This window comes from Castor canadensis, chromosome X (assembly GCF_047511655.1).
Source record: "Castor canadensis chromosome X, mCasCan1.hap1v2, whole genome shotgun sequence".
NCBI lineage: Eukaryota > Metazoa > Chordata > Mammalia > Rodentia > Castoridae > Castor > Castor canadensis.
In genome coordinates this window covers 99459166-99483860 of record NC_133405.1, presented here as the reverse complement: position 1 = coordinate 99483860, position 24695 = coordinate 99459166, and the positions used below count along the sequence as shown (strand labels likewise).

Sequence of the window (24695 nt, the reverse complement as noted above, 5' to 3'; positions counted from 1 at the left end):
AGAGTACTCATCCTTTGCTGTAGTGGGAGAGTCTGAAGTTGGTGAGCAATGTTTTATCCTTGAAAGGTGCTGTTACTAGGGGATCCCATTGAGCTTGACAGTAGTGGGTGTTGTAAGGAGGACCAGATGAGGGCTGGTCCACCAAAGTCCCAACGGAGAGGGTAGAAGATCCTTTAGGAGAACAAGATCCCTTGGTTTAACAGAAATTGTTATAGGGTGGGGCAGGATCTGGTCTGTATGCTCTTTGAGAAGTTCCCTGAGAAGGTTAAGATAAGGTAGAAAGTCAGCCAGAGGAGCAGGGTCTGTTGAAGGCAAGTTTCCTAAGAGAAATGGGCAGCCATACATTATTTCAAAAGGGGCTCAAGAGGGAAGGGCTTCAGGGAGTCTGTCCCTTTAAGACCATACCTAGGTAGGTGACCTATGGGTGACATAATTGAGCCTTCTCCTTAGAGACTTTGTATCCCCAGAGGCCAGAAAGTTTTTAAAAGGACTCAGTCGCCCTGCAGATGAGGGGCTCTGTGGCTCTGCATTGAAGTAAGTCATCAACCTATTGAAGAAGGGTGGCCTCTGGGTAGTGCCAATCTAATAAGTCTCTGGCTAGGGTCTGTTCACAAAGATGAGGGCTGTTTTTAAATTCTTGTGGCAAAACTGTCCAGGTCAGTTGCTGTGAAGTGTTTGTGGAATCTTTAAAGGCAAATAGGGGCTGACTGTCAGGATGCAGGTTAAATATAACACTTTTGGATAAAAGAGAGCTTTAGCTCATTATTTTATATGTCTACATTTTAATTTTGTAAATGTTTGTACCATATTTAGATCAAGTATAGACACAGCACTGTTACAAGGTGGTTATTTAAGACATATGAGCAAATATGTAAATGAACTCTGATTAAGTAGTACTTAAATCTTGACAAGATTAATAGAAAACACAAATAATATCTTTGATAAAATGTTTCCCTATAATAGTTTTCTGTAGATGTTACTCAGAGCAGAACAATATTAAGATAACCTTGTTATTTTATAGACATAGAGAATTTGATTTTAGTTTGACATGACCTTAAAAATCTTTTAGGCAATTCTTAGATTATAGTCAACTTTAACTTTATCACATATTGAAGTTTACGTCTATATCCTTTCTAGTTGTTTACTTTGTAGCTTGTATTTTAAAATTAACTTTTATAAGAATTTTAATTTTAAGTAAAACTGTCTTTCTTTTTTGGCTGGTGGAGGGGACCGTCCACCCCCACCATGGAGATTTGTGAAGGATAAAGCTTACCCGAGAAGTCTGGTAGGTGATTGAGGCCCACCTGCTACTTGGACGGCTACCTTGGGCTCCTCCGAGGTGATCTTGAAGGGGGCCGAGGTCCCAGGGCTGCGTTAGTCTTCTGCCTCCAGGCCCAAGAGGTCCATGAAGACTTCACTCTGTTGAGAGTGGGAGTGGGAGACTGACCTACCTTGCAGAGACAAAGAGGGGCAGTCGTCCTCCAGTGTCCACTTGGGCCACATTGTGGACAGGGTCCTGGTGGCAGGCGAGGTGAAGGGCAGTGTTTTGCCCAATGTCTTGTCTGATTGTACTTAAAGCAGACCCCTGGAGGTGTGCGTTGTTGTCCGGCCCATTTGGAAGTTGGAGGAGGTGGCCTCAGGGCAGCCATCAAGAGCTGGGCCTTTTTCTGGTCTCAAGCCTCATCTCAGTTATTAAATACCTTAAATGCCATTTTCACAAGATCTCCCTGGGGGGTTTGAGGGCCATTCCCTGCCTCTTTAAGTTTTCTTCGAATATCAGGGAAGGATTAGGAAGTAAAATGAGAGTTGAGAATAATTATTCCATCCTTGGAAGATGGGTCTCATGCCAAGTTATATCATATGCTTGGGTTAGGTATTTAAATTCTTTAATATAGGAGGCTGTCATTAGAGAAGGAGTTAAGTCTGTTTTCAATTTGAGAGAGAGGTCAGTTGTGGAAAAGGGCACATGAACTCTGATAATGCCGTCAGCTCCTGCCACCTCCCAGAGTGGTACAAGTGAGCTGAGCGTGCTTGGGAGGAGGTATGGGAGCAGGTATGGGATGCAGGTGGGGAGGAGAAGGGTGAGGGTGTAGCAGGGGCTGAGGGAAAAGCTGGCGGTGTTGGCTCCTGAGGAGCCGATGGCTCAGGGTCAATTGTGACCACTGTAGAAGGGGAATAGGGTGGTGGATGTTTGGGAGAGCCAGCAGGGGTGGAAGAAGGGGGGTCTGAGTCATGGGAGGATAAGGTGGGAGAAGAGATTGATGTAGAGGACTGGCGGGAGGAGCTGGGAGGTGTGCAGACAGAGCCCATGAGGTCACAAGTAAGAGAAGAGTCTTCTGAAGGGGGTTCAGTGGGAGGGAGAGACACAGACTTTGACAGGGGGTTTGTCACTGGCAAGGAGGATTTGAACAGTGTTAAAAGATTGGAGCAGGGAGGGGCAAGAGCAGAGAGAAAGAAAAGCTTGGACAATTGGAATTTCGGATCACTTGCCATTGCAATGGCAGAAATTGTCAAGACCTAGAAGTGTATGAAAATCAGTCGCTTAGGTTTTATATCGTCTTGGAGATCAAGGGGGAGGGTGCGGAGAAGGCATCCCAGTGGACGTGTCTAATGTAGAGTGGAAGGTCCCCATAATGTAGAAGGAAAGCAAGAGAGAGAAAGAGAGAGAGATTGAGGCAGATGGCCTCAGTGAGTTTACTCTTCAGGCCAATATAGAGCTAGGTTAAGATCTAGCCTCCCTTACATGACTCAGGCAAGGAGAGCAGAATCATCCAGTTGCCGTTTGGTCAAAGTAAGCTGGAGGGGCTGTCAAGCTCTTACCCTAGGTGGAGGAAAGGAAAATAAAGAGGGACAGCAAGAGAGAGAGAGAGAGAGAGAGAGAGTGAGAGTGAGAGGGAGGGGAAAGTGTCACCCAAACAGGTTCCCAAGGGCGGGCATCCCTGGCCTGGGTTGCCATTCATAGAGAATGCCCAACTGGTTAGCCAGGCATCCCTGTGCTAAGCGGTGGGTGCCCCCAGTGGGCATAGGAGGCGTAGCTGGCACGGTGCTACGACTACCAGACCAGACACAGCAGGTATCCCCGAGGAGGGTGACACTTAAAAGTTTGAGGAGAGGAGTAGGTCAGGTGGAGAGCAGTGGAAGAGAGAGGCTAATGATGGATGGGAAAGCTGGCAAGGCAGTAAGGTCTGAAATCCACAGTCCGGAGGCACATGGGGTCAATTCAGCAGTCTGGGTTTGGGAGAGGGCAGGACATGAAGGCCAAGGTACCAGCCCTGGGCCGGAGCATCCTGTTAACCTCTCCTGGGTTTCAGCACCAGATGTAAGGTAGTGCCAAATAAAGACCACGCCATGTGTGGAAAGGAAAGATTTATTGGAACCAGACCGCAGGACTGTCACTCTTTCAGGTTCAGAGTGCAGTGGCTTGGCTGAAAATGGGTAGTGGGCTTTATAGGAGGGGCCAAGCCATGGGGGAGGTAGAGAGTCTCTGGTCTCTGATTATTTGTGATCACCAGATGGAACAGGTTGATGTTCCTGGCTAGTTGAGAAACTGGAAGTTCCTGAGGTTTTGCAAGCAGAGCAGGGAAACAAAAATGGGAGATTGGCAAGCAGTCATAAATCAGGGGTCTGGTTTTGGTGCTAGCCTCGGGACCTTCTGCCCACCCCAAGAATGCCAGGGACCTAACAATTTCTAAAATACTCACCTACTGGCACAGCTCCTATTTCCCAGCTCAGTTTGCAGATTAACCCATCATAAATACCCTTCGTTGTTGTATATACCCCACTAACAGCACCCCATTCACATATCCACTTATCAATATACCTGCTGGAATATTGAGAAACACTGGAACAACGCAACCACAGCTACCTTCAATAAGAGAGCCAGAGGAAAACAACACATATGGCTGGCTGCCCAGCCCCAATGACCTTCCCGATAACGTCCAGCTCCTTCCCCGATTCGCCCTTTGCAGTCATTTTTCTAATGCCCATCCCCCTCCAACCACCACAGTATGCTTAAAAACCCCAGCCTGTAAGAGAGGTGTGCTCTCATCCCTCTCAGTGTTACTCTGATGGCTGAGGGTCCCTCTCAGGTCTCCTCTCCATAATAAAGACCTGCTGCTCGCCAAGGTCACAGATTCTTTCTCAGTCTCTCTCTTGCTTCTTCGTTTTCCTTTCATTTGGTGCTGAAACGTGGGAGAGAGTTTCAAGCGGGAGGAACACACTTCTTGAGCTACCACAACTCCATGGCAATCCTCATATGGTCAATGGTGCACCCCATGGGGTCTCCGTCCGGGGCTTATACAGACGCACGATGGCCAAGAGGTGCCTAAGCTCCCAAGAGGGACGCCACTCCACCTCCATCCCCAAACCGCCCAATCTCTCTCCAAATCTCTCTTTTTCTCCCTTCTTCCCTCCTTACTATCTTCTATGTGACTATCACAATTACACTTTCTGCTAAGCCTCCTATCATACTGACAGTTCTTTTGGGCATAGGGTTGAGGCAACTGCCCCTTCTGATTGGACTCGAGTCCAAAAGTTATTGTTAGTCAGCTTTTTCTACCTGATAGCCACACTGCTCTGGGGCCTGACCTTCTAGTCATACATAAGCCCTTAACTGCCCGTTCCTCTGCAACCTGCTGCAGGACCCTTCACCAATTCCACTCTCCACATGCAACACTGGCTCCAATTTCTACAGGGATGGGGAAGACCTGGCCTCTCCTTCTGGCACTCCGTGGTGCCTCAGTGTGTCTGACTCCGGCCATTCTTGCCTTCAGTATTCTTATCTCCACCCCCCCACTCCAGCTGGCCATTTGGCCTCCCAGTGAGTCTGACCCCTGGTTACAAGGTTAGAGATGCCTACCCACTGCCCCAGATTCATTTTTCTGGTTTTGTAAGCTTTCTCCAGGGATGCCCTAGAGAAAATTTCCTAACCCGGCCATGGGCAATACCCACTCTAAAATTCCCCCTGACTCACCCCTGGGGTGTCTCCTACATAACCTCACAAAATCAGGCCTAAAAGGTGATTTTAAACAAACAAACCTCATCCGTTTTTCCACACAAATTTGGCCACAATATAGATTAGATAAATCTTCAAAATGGCCGAAATTTGGCACTTTGGATCCCAATATTCTCCAAGATCTTGACAATTTTATTGTGAGAAATGGTAAATGGCAAGAGGCCCCTTATCTTCAGGTTTTCTTTTATCTCAAGTCCCAACCTTCCCTTGGTTCAAACTGCAGCCCCCGCCAAGTCTCACCCCTCCTCCTCAGCTCCTGCTCCTAATCCCCTCCCATCAACTTTTGATCCAGATCCCACCGACGAACCCCCTCCTTATCGGTTCCCCCTCCTCCCAACCCATCTCCTCCAAGTCCCCTCTCCTCTCTGGAAGACCCTTCCCCCACTTTTTCCCTAGAAAATCGTTCCTCAATCACAGCCCCTTCCCTTCCTTTGTCCCCTCCTCACAGCCGATCCCAAATGCACCCTCCCACATTCCTACAACTATCCACATCTACACATCTGCCTCCAGCTCCCATTCTCCCCCTACAAGAGGTGGCAGGAGTGGAAGGAACAGTCAGAGTCCATGTCCCTTTTTCTATGCTAGATATCTCCCAAATCGAACAATGATTGGGCTCTTTTCAGACAATCCAACAAGATACCGTAAGGAATTCCTCTGTCTTACTTGGGCCTATGCCCTCACATGGAGTGACGTTTATAACGTTATTAATGACACCCTCATGGAGGATGAAAAGGAGAGAATATGGAAGGCAGCAGAACAACACACTGACCAACTCCATGAACAGCATCCCAACAGACATCCTCCCTCCACTGAGGCAGTATCTAAGACTGAGCCTCAATGGAGCTATCAAGATAGGGACCCCGGATCAAATTCCTGCGATCATATGATTTCCTGCCTACTGGCAGGCATGGACAAAAATAGTCCTAAATAAGTCAACTAGGATAAGAGCAAAAAAACCACACAAAATCCAGATGAAAACCCTTTCTTAATCACCTCATGGAGACAATGGTCAAATACACTAATTTAAACCCCACCTCCCAAGAGGGCACTATTTTCTTACATCTCCACTTTATCAGCCATTCAGCTCCAGACATCTGAAAAAAGCTCCAAAAACTTGAAGAGGGCCCCCAGGCCCCCCAACAAATCTTAATAAATACAGCTTTTAAGATTTTTAACAATAGGGACAAAGAAGCTAAACAATTAAGGGACAAAAATACCTGCACAAAATACCAAATGTTGGCCTCTATCCTCCAAAACCAGAACCAGACACCCCATACCACCCCAAAAAACCCACCCAAGGGACCTGACAACAGCCTTCTGAGGCCTGCTTCCGATGGAGAAACAATGGACACTGGGCAAAATCTTCCCCTAATCCACGTTCACCAACAAGACCTTGCCCACAATGTGGACAATGGGGACACTGGAGAATGGACTATCTGCAGGGAAAACAGCTTTTTCCTTGAATACAGCCTCAAATTCCAAATAGTCCTCCCAACCGAGGATCCAATACCAATGTTTCCGCTGGGAGACTGACAGGACCTGGATAAAGCTCCCCACTGGTGAGTCTACTGATCCATGGGTAACTGGGATGGTATTGGGAAAACATATTTCTTTCTTCCTTGATACTGGGTCATCCAGATCAGTTTTAACCGTATATGTGGGTCCCTTAAAGAGGCCTCCTTCCCTATTGTTGGAATAGATGGCACACCACACACACCCAACATAACAGCCCTCTCTACTGGACTTTTGGATCTAAGTCCTTTACACACCTCTTCCTGGTTATTCCAGCACATACAATTTATTCTCCCTATCCAGGACCTTCCATAGCCCAGAACCTCTCCCCACCTCTTACAGGAAGTCAGTCCCCAAGTTTGGGACATATCCCACCCCTCCATATCTTCACATCATGCTCCCATTAAAATTACTCTCAAAGACACCTCCACCCCCATTGTCGTCCCACAATATCCCTTGGGCAGGGAGGGACATATGGGATTAAAATTAATTATAGCTCAACTAAAAACCTCTCATCTCTCAATCCCTGTTAACTCTCCTTACAACACTCCCATCTGGGCACGGGGTGGGGGGGGGCACTGTTTTCTCGCTCCCTCCATTGTTAGAGCGAGCTTTCTCTCTTGCTCCTGGTTATTACTGAACCTAACTGGGCTTAACAGGAGGAAAGTGGAGATTCAGAAAAGACACAGGATAGACAGACAGACAGAAAATGGGATCAGATGTGTTGGGCACTCCCTTGGAGATGCACAATCCTAATTGCTTCTTTTCTCTATCTTGATTCTTTAAGGCCTTACTCCTTGCAGCTCTTTAAAACCTTGATTCTAAAGTCTTTTAAAACCTCTTCCCTTAGGCTGGCACTGTCCCATGTTTGCTTTTAGCTATCTTTAGCTTAATTGCTTTTAAAGTCTTTTGCCCCCAGGCTTGTAGCTTTTTTTTTTTTATCATTCTCTCCAGCTTTCTTAAAGCCTCAGTGCTCAGACTTGCAAAGTCTCAGTCCTCTATCTTGCACTGCCCCATGTTCTCTTTGGCTGTTCTTTAGCTTCTAAAGCCTATGTTAAAGTTCTTTCTTTGGCTTAGCTTTCTAAGACCTATGTTAAAGTTCTCGGTGCAGACTTTTTATCAACACCTCTTTTTTTCAGTAATTCTTTTTTTTATTATTCATTTATTCACATGTGCGTACATTGTTTGGGTCATTTCTCCCTATCAACCCCTCTTTAGCCATACTTTTCCCTTCAGCAATTTCCCTTTAGCAATTTTTTCCCTTCCAGTAATTATTTTCCCTTCCAGTAATTATTTTCCCTTCCAAAAGTTTCCCACACCAAAAAGCCCAAAGCAAAAGAATCAAGCCAAAGCCCAAACCAAAGCTCCCCAAAACCCTCCAAAGCAAAAAGTCTCGCGTTCCCCTTCAGTGGGTCTTTTTATACCCAGTGGCAAACAGGGTGGAGCAAAGACATTGTAACAGGAGAAACCTGCGTTTCTGCTTCTCTGAACGCAAACAACTTACTGTTCTGCTTCCGGGGCTGTGCCAGTCTCGGAAAAGCAGGTGAGCCGCATCTCGCCTTCTTGTGTCCGGTTTTCATAGGCTTCTCATAATCCGCTCTCTACACCCATCCTCCCAGTTAAAAAACCCAATGGCTCCTTTAGACTAGTCCAAGACCTCAGAAAAAATCAGTGCAGCCATTAACCCTATTTGTCCTGTGGTTCCTAAGCCTTATACTCATCTCTACCAGATTCTTCCCCAAACTTCTTTCTTTTCAGTCCAGGATCTCAAGGACATCTTCTTTAAAATTCCCTTACATCCCTCCTCCCAACCCTTATTTGCCTTCACATAGACAGATCCCATTACCCATCACACCCAACGATTAACCTGGATGGTCCTCCCCCAGGGATTCAGAGAGTTCCTCCACCTTTTTGGCCAAGGCGTACAGTAGGATCTCAGTCCCCTCAATCTTTTCCCAAGCAAGCTCATCCAATATATAGATGACCTCCTTCTATGTAGTCCCTCAAAATCCTTATGTAAAACCCACACCATTATTCTCCTTAACTCATTACCACACTGGGGATATCAGGTATCAAAAAATAAGGCCCAGCTTATCTCAACTTCAGTCTCACTCATGGGACTTTTATTAACTCCAGGATATCATCAAATGCCTCAAAACTGAAAAACTGCCATACTCCAAATTCCTTCTAAGACAAAAAGGGACATTCTTTCTTTTCTAAGACTTACTGGGTATTTTAGGGTCTGGATTCCTAATTATTCAATAATAGCCAAACCACTATATGAGGCTGCTAGAGGGGACCCAGATGAGATGAATCTTTACCTTGCCCCAGTGCCCTTCTGACCCCTTTTAATCTCCTCAAACAAGCTTTATCAAGGGCATCTGCACTCCCCATCCCAAACCCTAATAAAATTATTCATCTATACCTACACTCAGACAAAGGCCAAGCTTTGGGTCTGGTGGCCCAACGTACAGTAGATTCAATAGCTCCTATAGCCTACCTCTCAAAACAACTAGACTCCATTTACAGAGGCTAGCCAGCCTGCCTAAAAGTATTGGCCACAGCAGCTCTCTTAATACCAGAAGCCCAAAAAATAACTTTCAACTTACCTATGACAGTCTGGTCATCCCACAATATTCAGGACTTAATTAGCCACAAAGCTCTTAACTCCACCTCCCCATCTCATGTTCAGATCTTACACTCCTTTCTCTTACAACCTGGTCTAACTTTCCAGCGATGTCAGCAACTAAACCCTGCTACCCTCTTACCCTCAACCATCCCACCTAACCCAGAGCCCCCAGCTCATAACTATTCAGGCACCTGATGACTCACTTACAACCTTTCATCACATCCTAGACACTCCCATACCCAATGCCCCCACCTGGTTTATAGACAGTAGCTCTATAAAGGCCTCCCTTACCTCTGCAGCTAGAGCAGCATAAGCAATAGTTGAGAGACACCCAAATAACAATACATACACTATAACAGAAATAAAAGCCTTCCTCCTACAACTACCTACCAATAGGCAGAACCGTATGCTCTTACACGAGCATTACAAAGGGCAGAAGACAAGACAGTTAACATTTATACAGACTAAAATACACATACAATATCATCCATTCTAGTAGACAAATATAAAAAGAACAGGGCTTCTTAACAACTAAGGGATCCCCAATAACCAATACAAAACATGTTATGGTCCTTTTATAAGCAGTCACTCTCCCTCACACAGCTGCCATCCTTCACTGGAAGGGACATGAAAAGGATGGCACCTTCATCTCTATTAGCTGTAATTTGGCACACACCACAGCAATACCCGTGACAGATGGCCATTCACTGCCAGGATCTATATTTGTAAATGCCCCTTCCCTCAGTACAAACCCAGGGATGGCTGCTGGTGACAAATGTCCGTTTTTAATACTAGTGGGTGTGTCTCTCATTGACAATCCAATTTACAAGTTCCTGTCTATGGAATTTTTTTACACTGAAAATACCAGGTAAACATATTTATTTATTTTCACCTACTGGAGAACATTCCTTGGCAGTCCACATGGGGCAAGGGAGGGGAAGGGAGAAGGAGAGGGGGAAAGAGGAGAGAAAGGAGGGGAAGGGGATGGGACAGAGAGGGAGGGGGAGAGAAAGAGGGAGAGGGAGTGGAAGAGAGAGGGAGAGAAGGGGGAGGAGAGGGAGAAGAAGAGAGCGAGGAAGGGGAGGGAGAGAGAGAGAACAAAGCATCCTCTTTAATGACCTACTTCCTCCAGCTCGGCCCATCTCCTAAAATTTTCACCACCTCCCAAGAGCCCATTAAGTTATGAATCCATTCATGAGCTCACAGCCTTCATCATGTACTCACTCTCTAACGGCCCACCTCTGACCTGCATGGGGACCAAGCCTTCAGCACTGAGCTTTCTGTGGCCATTTAAGATCCACAACAACTCTGAAAGGTGAAGTAAAGAAGGTAGACCGAACAGAGACCCCAGCATCCAAAAGAAGATGCGACAGTGCATTCTGTGGGTTTTCTATTCACTTCATTTATTACAGACTACATGCTGGAGAAACTGGAGATCTGTAAATGCCGATAGGTTCCAGCCAAAAAGTAAAAAAAACCCAACAAAAGTGTTCTCTCTAATCAAAGACCAGGGAGCATGCAGCCCAGAAAGACAGTACACTTTTAGAAAATAGTTGCTTTATTGCAAGCAAACAGTATGGAAAAATGCATCCCAACACCCACCCATACCACAAGCGCCAAGTAGGAGCTTTTATTTTTACTCTTTTTCTTTTTTCTTTTTTGGCAGTACTAGGACTTGAACTCAGGGCCTCACGCTGGCTAGGCAGGCACTCTACCACTTGAGCCACTCCATTGGCCCTGTTTTTACTCTTGATAGGCTATAAGGTCTGACCAAACTCTGTCAGAAAAGTCTGACTAGAAAGCTGGGACTTTGCCCCCACTGGATGGTAACAAGTCCTCCCCTTTACGGTGCCATAGAGACCACATGGAGAGCCTGGACCTGCTGTCACACATGGCAGTACCAAGGCACCTCCCTCCTCCTCACACGATGGTGCCTTTGGAGGCCTGTGGAGACCAGTAAGAAGGCCCTGCAACCCCTCCCCACAGGAAAGTGTCAATGGAGGCCCAGGCAAACAGAAGCAGGGAGGCACCCCCTCTGTTCTCAACAGAGGCTGAGTGGAGATCCTGAATTTGTCCCCTGGGATTAGCAAGTCTGCACTTTCTTCGCCTTTCCTGCCTGTCAGAAAAAGCCAGCTAAAAGGAAGGTTTAAGCCGGGAGCAGTGGAGCACACCTGTGCTCCCAGAGCTACTCGAAGGCTGAGACATTGGGCCAGGAATTTGGGACCAGATTGAACAGATAGTGAGATCCTATCTCAAAAATCAAAAACAAACAAAAAAGAAAATGGGGGGGGGGGCTTAAGGCTTAAATAAGATCCAAAGTCTTAGCATATCTTAGATGTTCAGCTTTCAGTTGAAAATCACTGGGTCATACCCCAAACCACAAAGATACCAAATTGAATGATAAGAGACAATATATGTGAACACCAAAATGACAGAGACATTGGATCCTTCTACTTCTGCCTCCTTTGTAGCTGGGATTACAAGCATGCACTACCACACACAACTAGTTCCTTCCATTTCTTCCTTCCTTCATGGTCCTTTTGTTTGAGACAGGGTCTCATTATGTAGCTCAGGCTGGCCTTAAACTCTCCATCCTTCTGCCTCATCCTCCAGAGTTCTGGGATTACAGGCATGAACCACCACACCAAGCAAGTTTTGCTTCTGTGGAATTTTACTATAATTCCTAGGGGCAAATGGTTTTCCAGAGATGCTTAAGTATTTCACATCCTCCTCCTCTTCATTTTCTGACTCTACATTTTCCTCCACTGTTACTAAGTGCTGTCCACAGCCCTGAACCACACGTCAACCATATCTTCACAAGTGGTGGTACTTCAAAGCCTTCAAGGGAAAGCGTTGGCCATGCAGGCATTTTCCACGTTGCCAGTGTTACTGTGATTGGGCTGCCTTCCCAATTCTCACCTGTCTCTGCGTCAGCATGTGCACTTCTTCCTTTGCACCGAGCCCCAAACAGACCATTCTTCAACAGAACTGCTGCTCGCTTTCATCACTGTCCACCTTGGTTCATAACTGGAAAGACAGTTCTGAGGTCTCAAAAGGTCATGTCCTTGCCCAGAGAGTCTCCAGTGGGGTGATGGCATGCACTTAGGTGTGACAGATGGTGATGAAGGACTACAGTGCCCGGGAACAGCCCCCCAGGATGGGGAACTGCACTGACTGACCTTTGAATGTGGAGCAGACTTGCCACTCTGGTGTAACCCTACTCAGTCATGACATGTATCAGAACACGTTACAATGGCGTCACTCTTGTGTCTTGCTTCTTAGGCGCTCTTCTGCCCTTGTTTAGCTGTTTTTCCTCAGCAAGGCAGAGTCGCCCAGTTCCTGTCAATCTCTCACTGTATTGCAGTGGCTGTGACAGCAGGAGCCACATGTGGCTTCCTCCTTTCTCTGCTCTGTGATATTACTCTCAGATGCTTTCACTTATTTTCTTTATCATTATTGCAATAATTTCCATTTTAATCATTATAATTTGTTTTGGTGGCGCTGGGTTTGAATTCAGGGCCTCATGCTTGCTAGGTGGGCACTCTGCCACTTGAGCCACTCCACTAGCCCTTTCTTTGTGATGAATTTTTTCGAGATGGGGTCTCAGGACTGGCATTAAACCTCGATCCTCCTGATTTCTACCTCCTGATCAGCTAAGATTATATTTGTGAGCCACCAGTGCCTGGCCATTATAATTTTTTTGAGGCAGGGTCTTGCTTGTAGTGTTAAGGGAATCTCGCACATAGACACAGGACACCAAGGCTTTTCAGGAACCAATATTTATTAGCGTGCCAGCAGTGGTTCAGCAGATTGACATCCAAAAGTTGAGCCCCAAGAACAAAGGGGTTTCACCTTATATATCCTTGCAAGCAGGTTACAGAGGCAAAAGGCAAGGTTTAACCCATCTATGGTTGCATGTCTATGTGACCTTTTTCACGTTTAGATTTTTAGGTTTTATCTCTGCTGTGCCATCCCTTCCCCCCTGCTACATTATCAGAACACAGACTTGCTTTTTTTTTTTTGGCCCTCCTCCCTGCTACAGTAGCCCAGGCTGGACTTGAACTCACTGCATAGCCATAAATCTCCCTTTAAGCACCAGTTTATTTGAATGTCTTAAATTTTGGTATGCGATAGTTTCATTTTCACGCTGTTCAAAATACTTTCTCATTTCTCCTGTGACTTCTTCTGGATTCACGGCTTATTTTGAAATGTGTTGTTTAATTTCCCAATGGATTCACCCAATTTCTTTCTCTTGTTCATTTCTAGTTATAGTGAAAAAACCCATATTTTGTAGGATGTAAGTCCTTTAAACTTTTTGAGACATGTTTTATTGTCTAGCTCTATCCTGGAGAAGGTTCTATGCACACTTGAAAACAGTAAGTATTCTTCTGTTGGGTGAAGTATTCTACAGATGTCAGTTAGGTTGCTTACTTGTGTTGTTCAAATCTTCTGTATCTCTGCTGATTTTATAACGAGTTCTATCGATTCCTGAGACTAAGCCATTGAATTCTCCCACCTGTTATTGTGAATTTGTCTCTTCATTTCTATCAGTTTTGTTTCATGTGTGTTGTGGCTCCATTGTTAAGAGGTCTATACACATATAATTTTAAAAATTATTTCTCTAGTGGAAGGTAGGTGTTGTAATGCATGTCTGTAATCCCAGCACTTGGGAGGCTGAGGCAGGAGGATCTTGAGTTCAAGGCCTGCTTTGGCTACACAGCCAGACCCTGTCACAAAAACTTTTTTCTCTCTCTGATGAATTACCCATTGTATCATTATAAAAATAACCCTTTGTGGTTTAGTAACAATTTTCATCCAAAAATCTATTTTGCCATAAATTTTGCATAGCCACTGTGGCTTTCTTCACATGCTAGATTTTTCTATCATTTTAATTCCAGTGTTTGTAACATTGATTCTAAAGTGTGCTCCTTTTTTTTGGTGGTACAGGGGTTGAACTCAGAGTCTAATACCTGCTAGGCAGGTGCTATACCACTTGAGCCATCCCCTCAGTCCTTTATTGATTTAGTTATTTTTGAGATAGGGTCTTACATTTTTTCCTGGTTTGGCCTGGACTGGACTCATCCTATTTATGCTTTCTGCATAACTGGGATGACAGATGTGCACCACCACACTCAGCTATTGGTTAAGATGGGGGTCTCTCTAACTTTTTGCCCAGGCTGGCCTTGAATCATGTCCACCCAATCTCTGCCTCCTGAGTAGCTGGGATTACAGGCGAGAGCCACCTTACAGTGTCCCCTTTGGAGACAGCATATAGTGGTACCCTATCTTTGTCCTAATCTGACAGTGTCTGCCATTTTTTTCAGTGCTGGGATCAAACCCAGGGCCTCTTGTGCGAGGCAAGCATATCACCACTGAGCTACACATAAGCATGACCCTGTATTTTGATCGGACCATTTAGCACACTTGCTTACAATATAATTGTTGACATGGTTCAATTTACATCTGCCATTTTCATGTTTTTCCCCTAAGTCCCATATCTTTTTGGTTCCTCTTCTTTTTTCTGTCAAACTGATATTTAATAATGTATAATTTAATTCCTCTTTTGATTACACACATAAACACACAGATGTACAGTTGTTGCACTGGGGATTACAGTATGTATCATGACTTGAAAAAAAACCTGGATTCTAATAGTGTCTAGAAACTTCTCTCCAGTACTGATTCCTCCCTCCCCTTCCCTTGCACCATTGTATTACATCTTTATGTAAGTCCAATAGTCATTTCACAGTCATTGTCTTACATAGTTGTCTTTTAAATTAGTTTTTTAAAAAGAGGAAAAATTCATTTTACTGTTTCTTAAATTACATGTGTACTTCCCTTTACCCACGTTCTTTGTGTGGACTTGAGTTACCTTCTAATGTTATTTCCTGAAAGGCAGATGACATAGCAATGAATCATCTTTGCCTTTGTTCTTATGAGAATGGCTTTATTTCTGAGGTACTGGGGTTTGAACTCAGGGCCTACACCTTGAGCCACTCCACCAGATAATTTTGTGATGGGTATTTTTGAGATAGGGTCTCATGAACTTTTTGCCCAGGGCTAGCTTCGAACCAAGATCCTCCTATCTCTGCCTCCTGAGTAGCTGGGGATTACAAAAGTGAGCCACCAATGCCCAGTGAGAATTTTATTTTACCTACATTGTTAAAGTTTTTCTGGATACAGAATTATTGGGTGATAGTTTTTTTTCTTTCAACATTTTATTTTGTATTTTATTTTACTTTTTTCACTGTTCAGGGATGAAACCCAGGGCCTTGCTCATGCTAGGCAAGCATTCTACCACTAAGCTACATCTTAGCTTCTGGACTCATTTTTTTAACCACTCAGTCTGCATTCTCTCCTTCTTGCTCTCCCAAGGGGAAGAATGATCAAAGACAAATGGCACATGTGGCAAAGCAACACCAAGATCTACCTTTGTGATCCAGAGAGGGCACTGGGTGTAGATTCATGGTTTTTTTCTTTCTTTTTTTATTCTTTCTGAGACAGGGTGATATTATGTAGCCCAGGCTGACCTTGAACTCACAATGCTCCTGCCTCAGCCTCCTGATTGCTGGGATTACAGGTGTGTATCACCATGCTTGGCTAGCTTCAGATTTACAAAGTATTTTGGCTATTATTTCTCCAAAATCATTTGGCCCCCTTTCACTTTTCCCTTCCTCTCTGTGGTTGTTAGTATGACTGATGGTATCCTCAGACCTCAAAGACTTTTTTTTCTCCGTTTTTTATTCTGTCTGTTCTTTGACCAGGATAATCTAGTTTCAAGTTTGCCGGTTCTTTCTCCTGCTGATTTAAATCTGCTGTCAATCGTCTTGTGAAATCTACATTTCATATATTGTACTTTACAAGGTAAGAGTTACTATTTTGTGTTTTAAAGAAAAAAAGCCAGGTGGTTCATGTCTGTAATCCCAGCTACTTGGGAGGCAGAGATCAGGAAGATTGGGGTTTGAGGCTACACCAGGCCAAAAAAAAAGTTAGTGAACCCCATCTCAACCAATAAGCCAAGAATGGTGGCCTATGTCTATAATCTTAGCTACTTGGGAGCACAGGTAGGAGGATCATAATCCAAGGCTGTTCTCAGGTAAAAATGCATGACCCCATCTGAAAAATAACTAAAGCAAAAAAGACTGGAGGCATGGTTCAACTGGTAGAGCACCTGCCTAGCAAGCATGAGACTCTGAGTTCAAATCCCAGTACCCTCCACCCCCCAAAAAAATAGAAAAAAGAAAAAAGTGTTTAATCCCTTTACTTATATTGTCTATTTGGTGATTCATTGTCATCACACTTTCCTTTAATTCTTTGAACAAATTTATAATAGCTGGTTTGAAGTCTGTATCTATTAAATGTAACACACAGGCATTCTCAGAGAAGTTTCTGGTAACTGTTTTCCCCTTTCCCTAGAGGCCCACAATTTGTGTGTGCATGTGTGTGTGTGTGGGGGGGGGTGATGTCTCAGTTTTTAAACAATTCTTTTCATTTTTATACCCAGTTGTGTTGGGGTCGTTGGTAGGTCAGCCTAGTTTAGTGTCAGCTAGTGATTGGTCAGAAGTTGTATGTCTACACCTTGAATTGCTATGGCTTCCACAGGGGAGCATGTGTGTGAGCTTGGGCACACATTTAAGTTGTTTGTGAGTCTGTGCTAGCACTCACTTCTTGTACAGGTCTTGTATTAACCAGAGATGAGCCAACAGCAGGCCCTCTCTTGTGGTCACGCATACCTTCCACATCCCGAAATGTGGAGCATCTCCCCATGCTCTATTTTGCTGCCTCAGTTTCCATACTTCCTTGTCCAGTGTTTGTCTGGCTGGTGTGCTACCTACCCAAACAACACTGAAGCCTCAGGAAGCTGTGCGTTTGGCCCTCCCCAAACACTGGCTACCACACTTGCAATGTCTGTGACAACATCCCTGGACATGGAGCTTTCCCGTGGTGCCCCATGTCAGGTCAGCTCCCTTCAGCCTCACTGAACCTAGCAGAATGTGCCCTTGAAGGGGACATTGGGGCACTATCCTTTCCTTTCTCTGTTTCCTGGCTGCCATGAAGTGAGCAGCTTCTGCCACCACATGCTCCTGTGTCCATGATGTGCTACCTAGTCACAGGCCCAAGCCATGGGGCCACATGAGCACGTACTGAAACCCATGAAACCATGAGCCAAAATCAACCTTTCCTCCTTTAAGTTGCTTCTCCAAGGTATTTGGTCACCACAACCAAAAGCTGACTGATGCAGCTAGCATGCCATAGAGCTTGGGAGGGAAGCAGCTCCAAGTTTAAATGCCACACTCTGCCATTCTCACCAAAGTTTGCTGGTTTTTCTGTCAATAAGCTCTTTCCAATTAGATCTGACGTTGGTGAATTTCTAGAGTGTTCTACAATGCTTGTTTTTGGCAACTGCTTTTCCAGTTTTACAGTCGTTTGGGGGAGGAGATAGGATGAGCTCCTGACTTCACCATTCCAGAAGATCTATCTCTGGAAAAGTGACTTTTTTGTGAGACAGGGTCTTGCGATATAGTCCAGGTTGGCCTGGAACTTGTAACTCTCCTACCTCAGCCTCCTATGCTGGGATTATAGTTGTGTGGCACACACCCAGTTTAGTAAAAGCAATTTTTGACAAAATATTCTCAAAATATTGAGAAAGGATAATACTTTTAAACAAATGCTGTGGAAACATTTTGATATTCATATCCAAAATAAAACAAACAGACAAAAAGAACTTGGACTCATCTCCACAGCACATGTGAACATTAACTCAGAATGGATCATGGGCCATACAACCTAAAACTGCAAAAACTTCTAGAAGAGAACACAGGGAAAATATCCTTTCATGACCTTTGGTAGGCAAAGGCTTCTTAGCATCAATGCCAAAAGCTCAATCCATAAAAGAACAAATTGAAAAATTCAACTCCATCAAAATAAGTAGCTCCGTTCCTCAAAAGACAGTGTTGACAGAATGAAGAGATAACCCAGAGATGAGAGAAAATCTTTGCAAGATTAATGGGGTGATAATGGACTTATACCAAGAATATATAAAGAACTCTCAGCCAGGTACAGTAGTACACTCCTGTAATTCCAGCTATTCAGGAGGCAGAGGCAAGAAGTGACACGAGTTTAAGGCCAGCCCAGGGAAAGTTATCTCAAAAATTAAAGGGCTGAGACATGGCTCAAGCGGTAGAGCACCTGCCCAGCACGTTCAAGGCCCTGGGTTCCATCCCAGCACCACACACACACACAAACACCTCTCAGTGATCAATAGTAAGAAAGCAAAAAACCCAATTAATAATAGACAGAGGACATTAAAGATTTGAAAAGATATTTAAAAATACAGGTAAAACAAGAGTTGAGCTAGGTTGGTGGCTCATGTCTGTAATCCCAGCTATTTGGGTGGCAGAGATAAGGAGGATCATGGTTCAAGGCCAGCTGGAGCAAAAAGTTAGAGAGACCTCATCATGACCAATAAGTCAGACATGGTGGCATGAGCATGTCAGCCTGGCCACTCAGGAGGCATAGGCAGGAGGACAGAGGTCGAGACAGACGCGAGCCTATCCCAAAAAATTAGTAAAACAAAAAAGGGCTGGGGATGTGGCTCAAGCGGTAGAGCACCTGCCTAGCAAGCGTGAGGCTCTGAGTTCAAACCCCAGCGCCACAAAAAATAATAATAAAATAAAACCAAACCCCAAGCGTTGGTAATGATATGGAGAAACTAAAACCCTCCTTCATCAATGGTGCAAATGTAAAATGGTGTAGCCATCGGAGGAACATGCCTGGGTCTTAGGTCTCAGTCAGAACTGATCTGTTTGTCCCAGGGAGATACTACAATGGTCGGAGGACAAAGAAATAAAAACTCAAGCTGCACCAAGATACCACCATACCCCCACCATAATTGCTACAGCAAAAAAGATGCAAAATACTAAATGTTGGCAAAGATGTGGTGTAACGAGAACTCATTTACTGTGTTGGTGGGAGTGCGTATTAGTACAGCCACTTTGGAAAACTGGTTTTATAAAGTTGAACATAAGGATACACTATGGCCCGCCAGTTCAACTCCTGCATCTCTACCTTACGTACCCATGTTCCCAGTAGAAAGCAGCACTGTTCCTAGCCCCAAGCTGCAGCAGCAATGGGATACATGGTGACAATGAGTTATCTCACGTTCATAATGTAAATGACAGAAGAAAGACAATAAAGATTCTATCACTGATTTTATGAAATAGAATTGACTCAATTTATATAAACTACAAAACAGGTGAAATGAACCCGTGTTGTCGCAGTGTGGATAGCACTTACCCTTGGCGTGGAGGCAGGGGGATCCTGGGAGTGCAGGGAGGGCTTCTGGGGTGCTGTCCTGTTCTGTCTCAGGATCTGAGCATGCTCAGTCTGTGATGCACGGAGCCTGCTCATGACATGCGTATCTGCTGTGTGCATTATATTTGAATGAAAAGAGTTTAGAACTGGCGATGTAGCTCAGTGACAGAGTGCTTGCCAAGCATATTTGAGGCCCTGGGTTCCATCCCCAGCACCACATACACACAAAAGATTTTAAAATAAAGTAAAATAAAATTGCATGCGAGAAAGAAAGCCTTTTCTCTCATGAGTATTGGGGAAAACGTTTAAATGAGAAAGTGTTTATAAATCAATTCTTTAAAAAAGAACTTCTTTGTAGAGAAGTTCTTCTGTTACCCAACTATAAAAACTGCATCTTAGAATAAGTAACCACAATGCAACATCCCCACCCATAGCTATCTACACAAAGCCACCCTTAATGTGCATGTAGAAAATGAATACAGCCTAACAAAATAGAAAGAAAAACAAAACTTTATATATTGAAATCCAGTTTTCAAAGAATCTTTTCAGACAGAAATTCCAAGGAAAGCAGAGGTGTCAGTGGACAGCACTGAAAATCCAGGGTACAAGGGCAGAGTTAAAAAGGGGGCAAGGAGCCTATGGGCTGGAGATTACAATGACAGCTTAGGGGACAGAGGTTAGAAGGCATGCAGGACATTGATAAGGGAATAACTGTCACCTTCAGGCATATGCAGCCTTTAATAAGTGATCCTGTAACATGGGCTGAACTATGTATTTTTCCCCATCCGTAAAGTCAAATTTTACGTTTAAAAATTCTGTTGTGCTTAAAAAATATACCATAGTGGCTTCCCAAAGAGAAGAGAAAGAAGAGTTTTTCATGCGAATCTGTTGCGTCTTAAATGTCAGTGATCACAAACACTTCAGATTCTACTTATAGACTGACTTTCCCAAAGAGAGTTTTGGCTTTGACTGCAAGTGTTTGGACAAAGAAAACTGTTCTCCCCAGCCTAGAAATGTGAAGCCATTTTGGCCGATATTGAGTGCATTTATGTCCCACTATATGAAGAACTAATCAGTGCTGCATTTATAAGCTCCTTTTGCAGAGAGTCAGACAGAGGGCCGGGTGCGGCTCAAATGGTAGAGCGCTTGCCAGAGGCCCTAACTTCAATACTCAGTAGCACCAAAAAAAGTGGTGAAACATAAGAGATGGCAAGCAACCTTAGGTCTTTATTTCTACTGTTTTCAGGAGCTTGAGAGCCCCTTATCAATCAGGTAAACAAACATGGCTCCTGCTCAGATGCTCTAGCCAGAGGGTCTCCCTAAGGGCTGAGGATGTAGCTCAGTGACAAAGTGCTTGCCTAGTATACATGAGGCCCTGGGTTTGATCCCCAGCACCTCAAAAATAAGTAAAAATAAAGGGTCTCTCTACGCATATGACTGTGTGTCAAATCATGGTGAGGCTGGAACTTGTCTTTCTACTTGACTGAGGCTATTTGGCTTCCCCCGTACGAAGGCTGCAGCATCTGCCATTCCTGCCCCACGATGACCTAGCTGAAACAGACCAGTTGTGAGTTCCAGGCAAAGGCTGCTTCAGTCACTGGCTTTATAGCATTTTTCTCCAGCATGCATTTTCTGGTGTTTAATGATATTCGATCTGTCAGTGAAGGCCTTCTGACATTCTGTGCAATCATAAGGTTTCTTTCCCGTGTGAATTCTCTGATGCATACTTAGTGTTGCTTTCTGGATGAAGGCCTTCCCACACTTACTGCACTCATAGTGTCTTTCTCCAGTATGGGATTTCTGATGTATATTGAGGCGTGACTTCCAGGTGAAGGTTTTTCCACAGTCACTGCATTTATAGGGCTTCTCCTTAGTATGGATTTTCTGGTGTGTTATGAGATTTGACCGGTCAGTGAAAGCCTTTCCACATTCAGCACATATGTAGGGCTTCTCACCTGTGTGAATTTTCTGGTGCACACGAAGCTGGGACTTCTTAGTGAAGCGTTTCCCACAGTCGCTGCATCCGTAAGGCTTCTCTCCAGTGTGAATCCTATGATGTGCAATGAAATGCGATTTTTGGATGAAGGCTTTCCCACATTCAGGACACACGTAGGGTTTCTCTCCAGTATGAATTCTCTGATGCACATTTAGCGTTGCCTTCTGGATAAAGGCCTTCCCGCATTCCTTGCATTCATAGTGTCTCTCTCCAATATGAGATTTCTGGTGGATTTTGAGGCGGGACTTCCATATGAAGGCCTTTCCACAACCATTGCACTTATAGGGTTTTTCCCCTGTGTGAGTTTTCTGGTGTTTGATGAGATTCGACTGATCAGTAAAAGCCTTCCCACACTCTGCACATATATAGGGTTTCTCCCCAGTATGAGTTTTCTGGTGTGTAGTGAGGTTTGTCCTATGAGTGAAGACCTTGCCACACTCTGTACATATGTAGGGTTTCTCTCCTGTGTGGATCCGTTGATGCACATGAAGTTGTGACTTCTTAATAAATGATTTCCCACAGTCACTGCACTGATAAGGTTTCTCTCCAGTGTGGATCCTCTGATGCGTATTGAAGTGTGATTTCTGGATGAAGGCCTTCCCACATTCAGAGCACACATAAGGTTTCTCTCCTGTGTGAATTCTCTGATGCATGCGCAGCGCTGATTTCCTTGTGAACGCTTTCCCACATTCACCACATTCGTAGTGTTTCTCTCCAGTGTGAGTTCTCTGATGGATACTCAGGTCTGAATTCTGAGAGAAGCCCTTTCCACATTCACTGCATTCATAAGGTTTTTCTCCTGTGTGAATTCTCAGATGTCTAAAGAGATCTGATTTCTGGAAAAAGGCTTTTCCACATTCGCTGCATTTAAAGGGTTTCTTCCCAGTGTGAATTTTCTGATGTGTAATGAGGTTTGACTTGAGGGTAAAGGCCTTCCCACACTGAGTACAAAGGTGGGGTTTCTCTCCTGGGTGAACACCCTGATGTATGTCATTTTGTGGCTTCTGGGTGAAGAGTTTCTCACTTTGGTTGCATTTATGGGTCCTTACTCCAACATGAATTTTCTGATGTTCAAAAGGATGTACCTTCTGGGGAAAGCCCTGTATGTATTCAGTACATGCAGGAAGTTTCTCTCCAGTACTAATTTCTTGATGGCAGATGACAGCTTGCTTATGGCTGAGGTGCTTCTCACATTGGTCATATTCACAGGAAGTCGATCCTGTGTTAGTATTGTTCTTAGTAGGGCAAGAGCTATGGGCAAAATTGTTGCCATGTCCAAATTGCTTATCAAGGTTCTTTGCCGTAGTGGTTTGATTATGATTATATAAGTTTAAAGTATGGTTCAAACTTACTCTAAAAGTGTCACACTTATGGAGTCTTTTAATTGAAGGAACAAGTTTACTAGTCACATGAATGATTTTTTCAATGTTTTGACATCCATAGGCCCTGTCCTCAATCAGTACTTTGACATGACTTAACGGGCTAATCTGGTTTTCCTGACATCCCTCCAGCTGGTCATGTTCTTGCCATAGTTCTTCTAAAATGGAACATAATACATGTTTTCCTGTGGGTTGACCAACTCTCTCGCAGTGGAATGAAACTTGTCCCGAAATTCCCTGCTGTTGAGTTTTCCCAATATCCTCACCTAAAAAGAAAAGGCAAAAATGAAAATGACACAAAGAACAATTAACAGTGAAGAGCAGAATGTGAACAGAAGTGAAATGCATTGTTCCAGGCACAACTAAGACAGTGGGCAAATCTCTCTTCCCTCTTCCCCCTTCCCACTGGACCCCACAGTGACCCGACATCAATGGTGTAGCTCACAACAGTACCCTAAGAAATGGCAGAGCAGTGACTTGGAACACAGTCTCTGAAAGACCCACAAGCATGAGTTAACGTGCTGAATTGGACCTATTCATCTCAGAATTCTTATATAAGAGAAAATACACATTTAGATTTGCCTTGCTGTTTTGCTCCTCTATGCATACATAAAACGTATTATCCTCAATATTAGCTCCAATTTCAGAACACCCCCAGGAAGTTTACGTTTGCTATGAATTTATAAAGCAGACATGGTACCACTCACATTGAGACTTTATTTGGCATAGTTTGTTATACTAGAAAGAACTAATACACAAAGGTTGAGATTATTAACACTGTGCAGTTGTCTTCCTTTTCTAAATAGAATGTACAATCTTTTGAATTTGAACAGATGCTTGAAAATGCTTCTGAAAGGAAATAAAATACCTACCGCTAACTCCCCAAATTTAACAAATTTAAGTTTATTATATATTTCTGACATTTCACTTCAGAAAATGGAGGAGTACATAAGTAGTTATCAATTTATTACCTCTCAGCTCCAAATTCACCCTTCCTTATCTGCTCCACAAAACTAAATCTGGATCTCCTTAAATATTTGATTTTCCCCAGGAGATGGTAAGTTGTGTCAGTGGAGGCTGCTGGACAGGCACTGCAGGAGGAGGTGGCTCTGGGGGCTCGCTCAGCAGGCTCCTCCAGCTGTCTTCCAACCAGGAAAGCTTGTTTAGCACTGGGATCCTGCAATGCAGGTTGCTGTACCATCTGGCTCCTGATGCACCCCTTGGCACCCAGCTCTTACAGTATACATGGACGACTTCTTCAGCACCCAGCTTGTGCTTTGCTAGTAGCTTCTCTAGCTCCAAGCTCCTGTAGTGTACTGCGGCCAGCAGTATCCACTACCTAATACCATTACCCCTCTCAGGTGATGTATAGTAGAACACCTCCAGTGACACACCTCCCCATGCAGAGCTTTCTCTGGAACCTGAGAGGGCAGGTTTCCAGCAAGTTCTGGCACTGTGGCACCAGAGCAACTCTTCTGCCAAGCCACAAGCTGTGACTGTGCCCTACCAACAAGGTCTGGATCTCATCCCTGGGAAGCAAGTGAGCCTCTTCCCTGGGTACCCTAAAGAAGCCTTCTATGGTTCAGATGTCATTTAAGTGTACCCCCTAAGCATTCCTGTGTTGGAAGTTTGGTCTTCGGTGTGGTGGTGTTGAGATGTGGTAGACCTTTAACAGGTGGAGCCTAGTGGGAAGTGACTGGGTCACTGTGGGCACTGACCCTGGCAGGCATTCTCCATGAGAGGATTGTTATAAAAGAAGAAGTTTGATCCCTTGTTGGTCTCTGTCTGGCTTCTGCCCTGCCATGTGATCTATCCCTCTTACATGTGCTCTCACCACGATGTCATCCACCA

The 24695-nt window shown here is 44.4% G+C and overlaps 1 protein-coding gene across 3 annotated transcripts in view; it reads right to left on the bottom strand.

The window, feature by feature from the left end:
- Positions 1-10562: 10562 nt before the first annotated feature.
- Znf41 (zinc finger protein 41) overlaps positions 10563-24695 on the bottom strand; it is a 54220-nt gene continuing 40087 nt past the window's right edge. For all 3 annotated transcript variants that reach the window (XM_074062843.1, XM_074062845.1, XM_074062844.1), the window contains one exon: positions 10563-23110. In XM_074062843.1, the coding sequence (XP_073918944.1) occupies positions 21060-23110 (2051 nt within the window). In that variant the 3' untranslated portion in view covers positions 10563-21059. The remainder of the gene's footprint in view (positions 23111-24695) is intronic.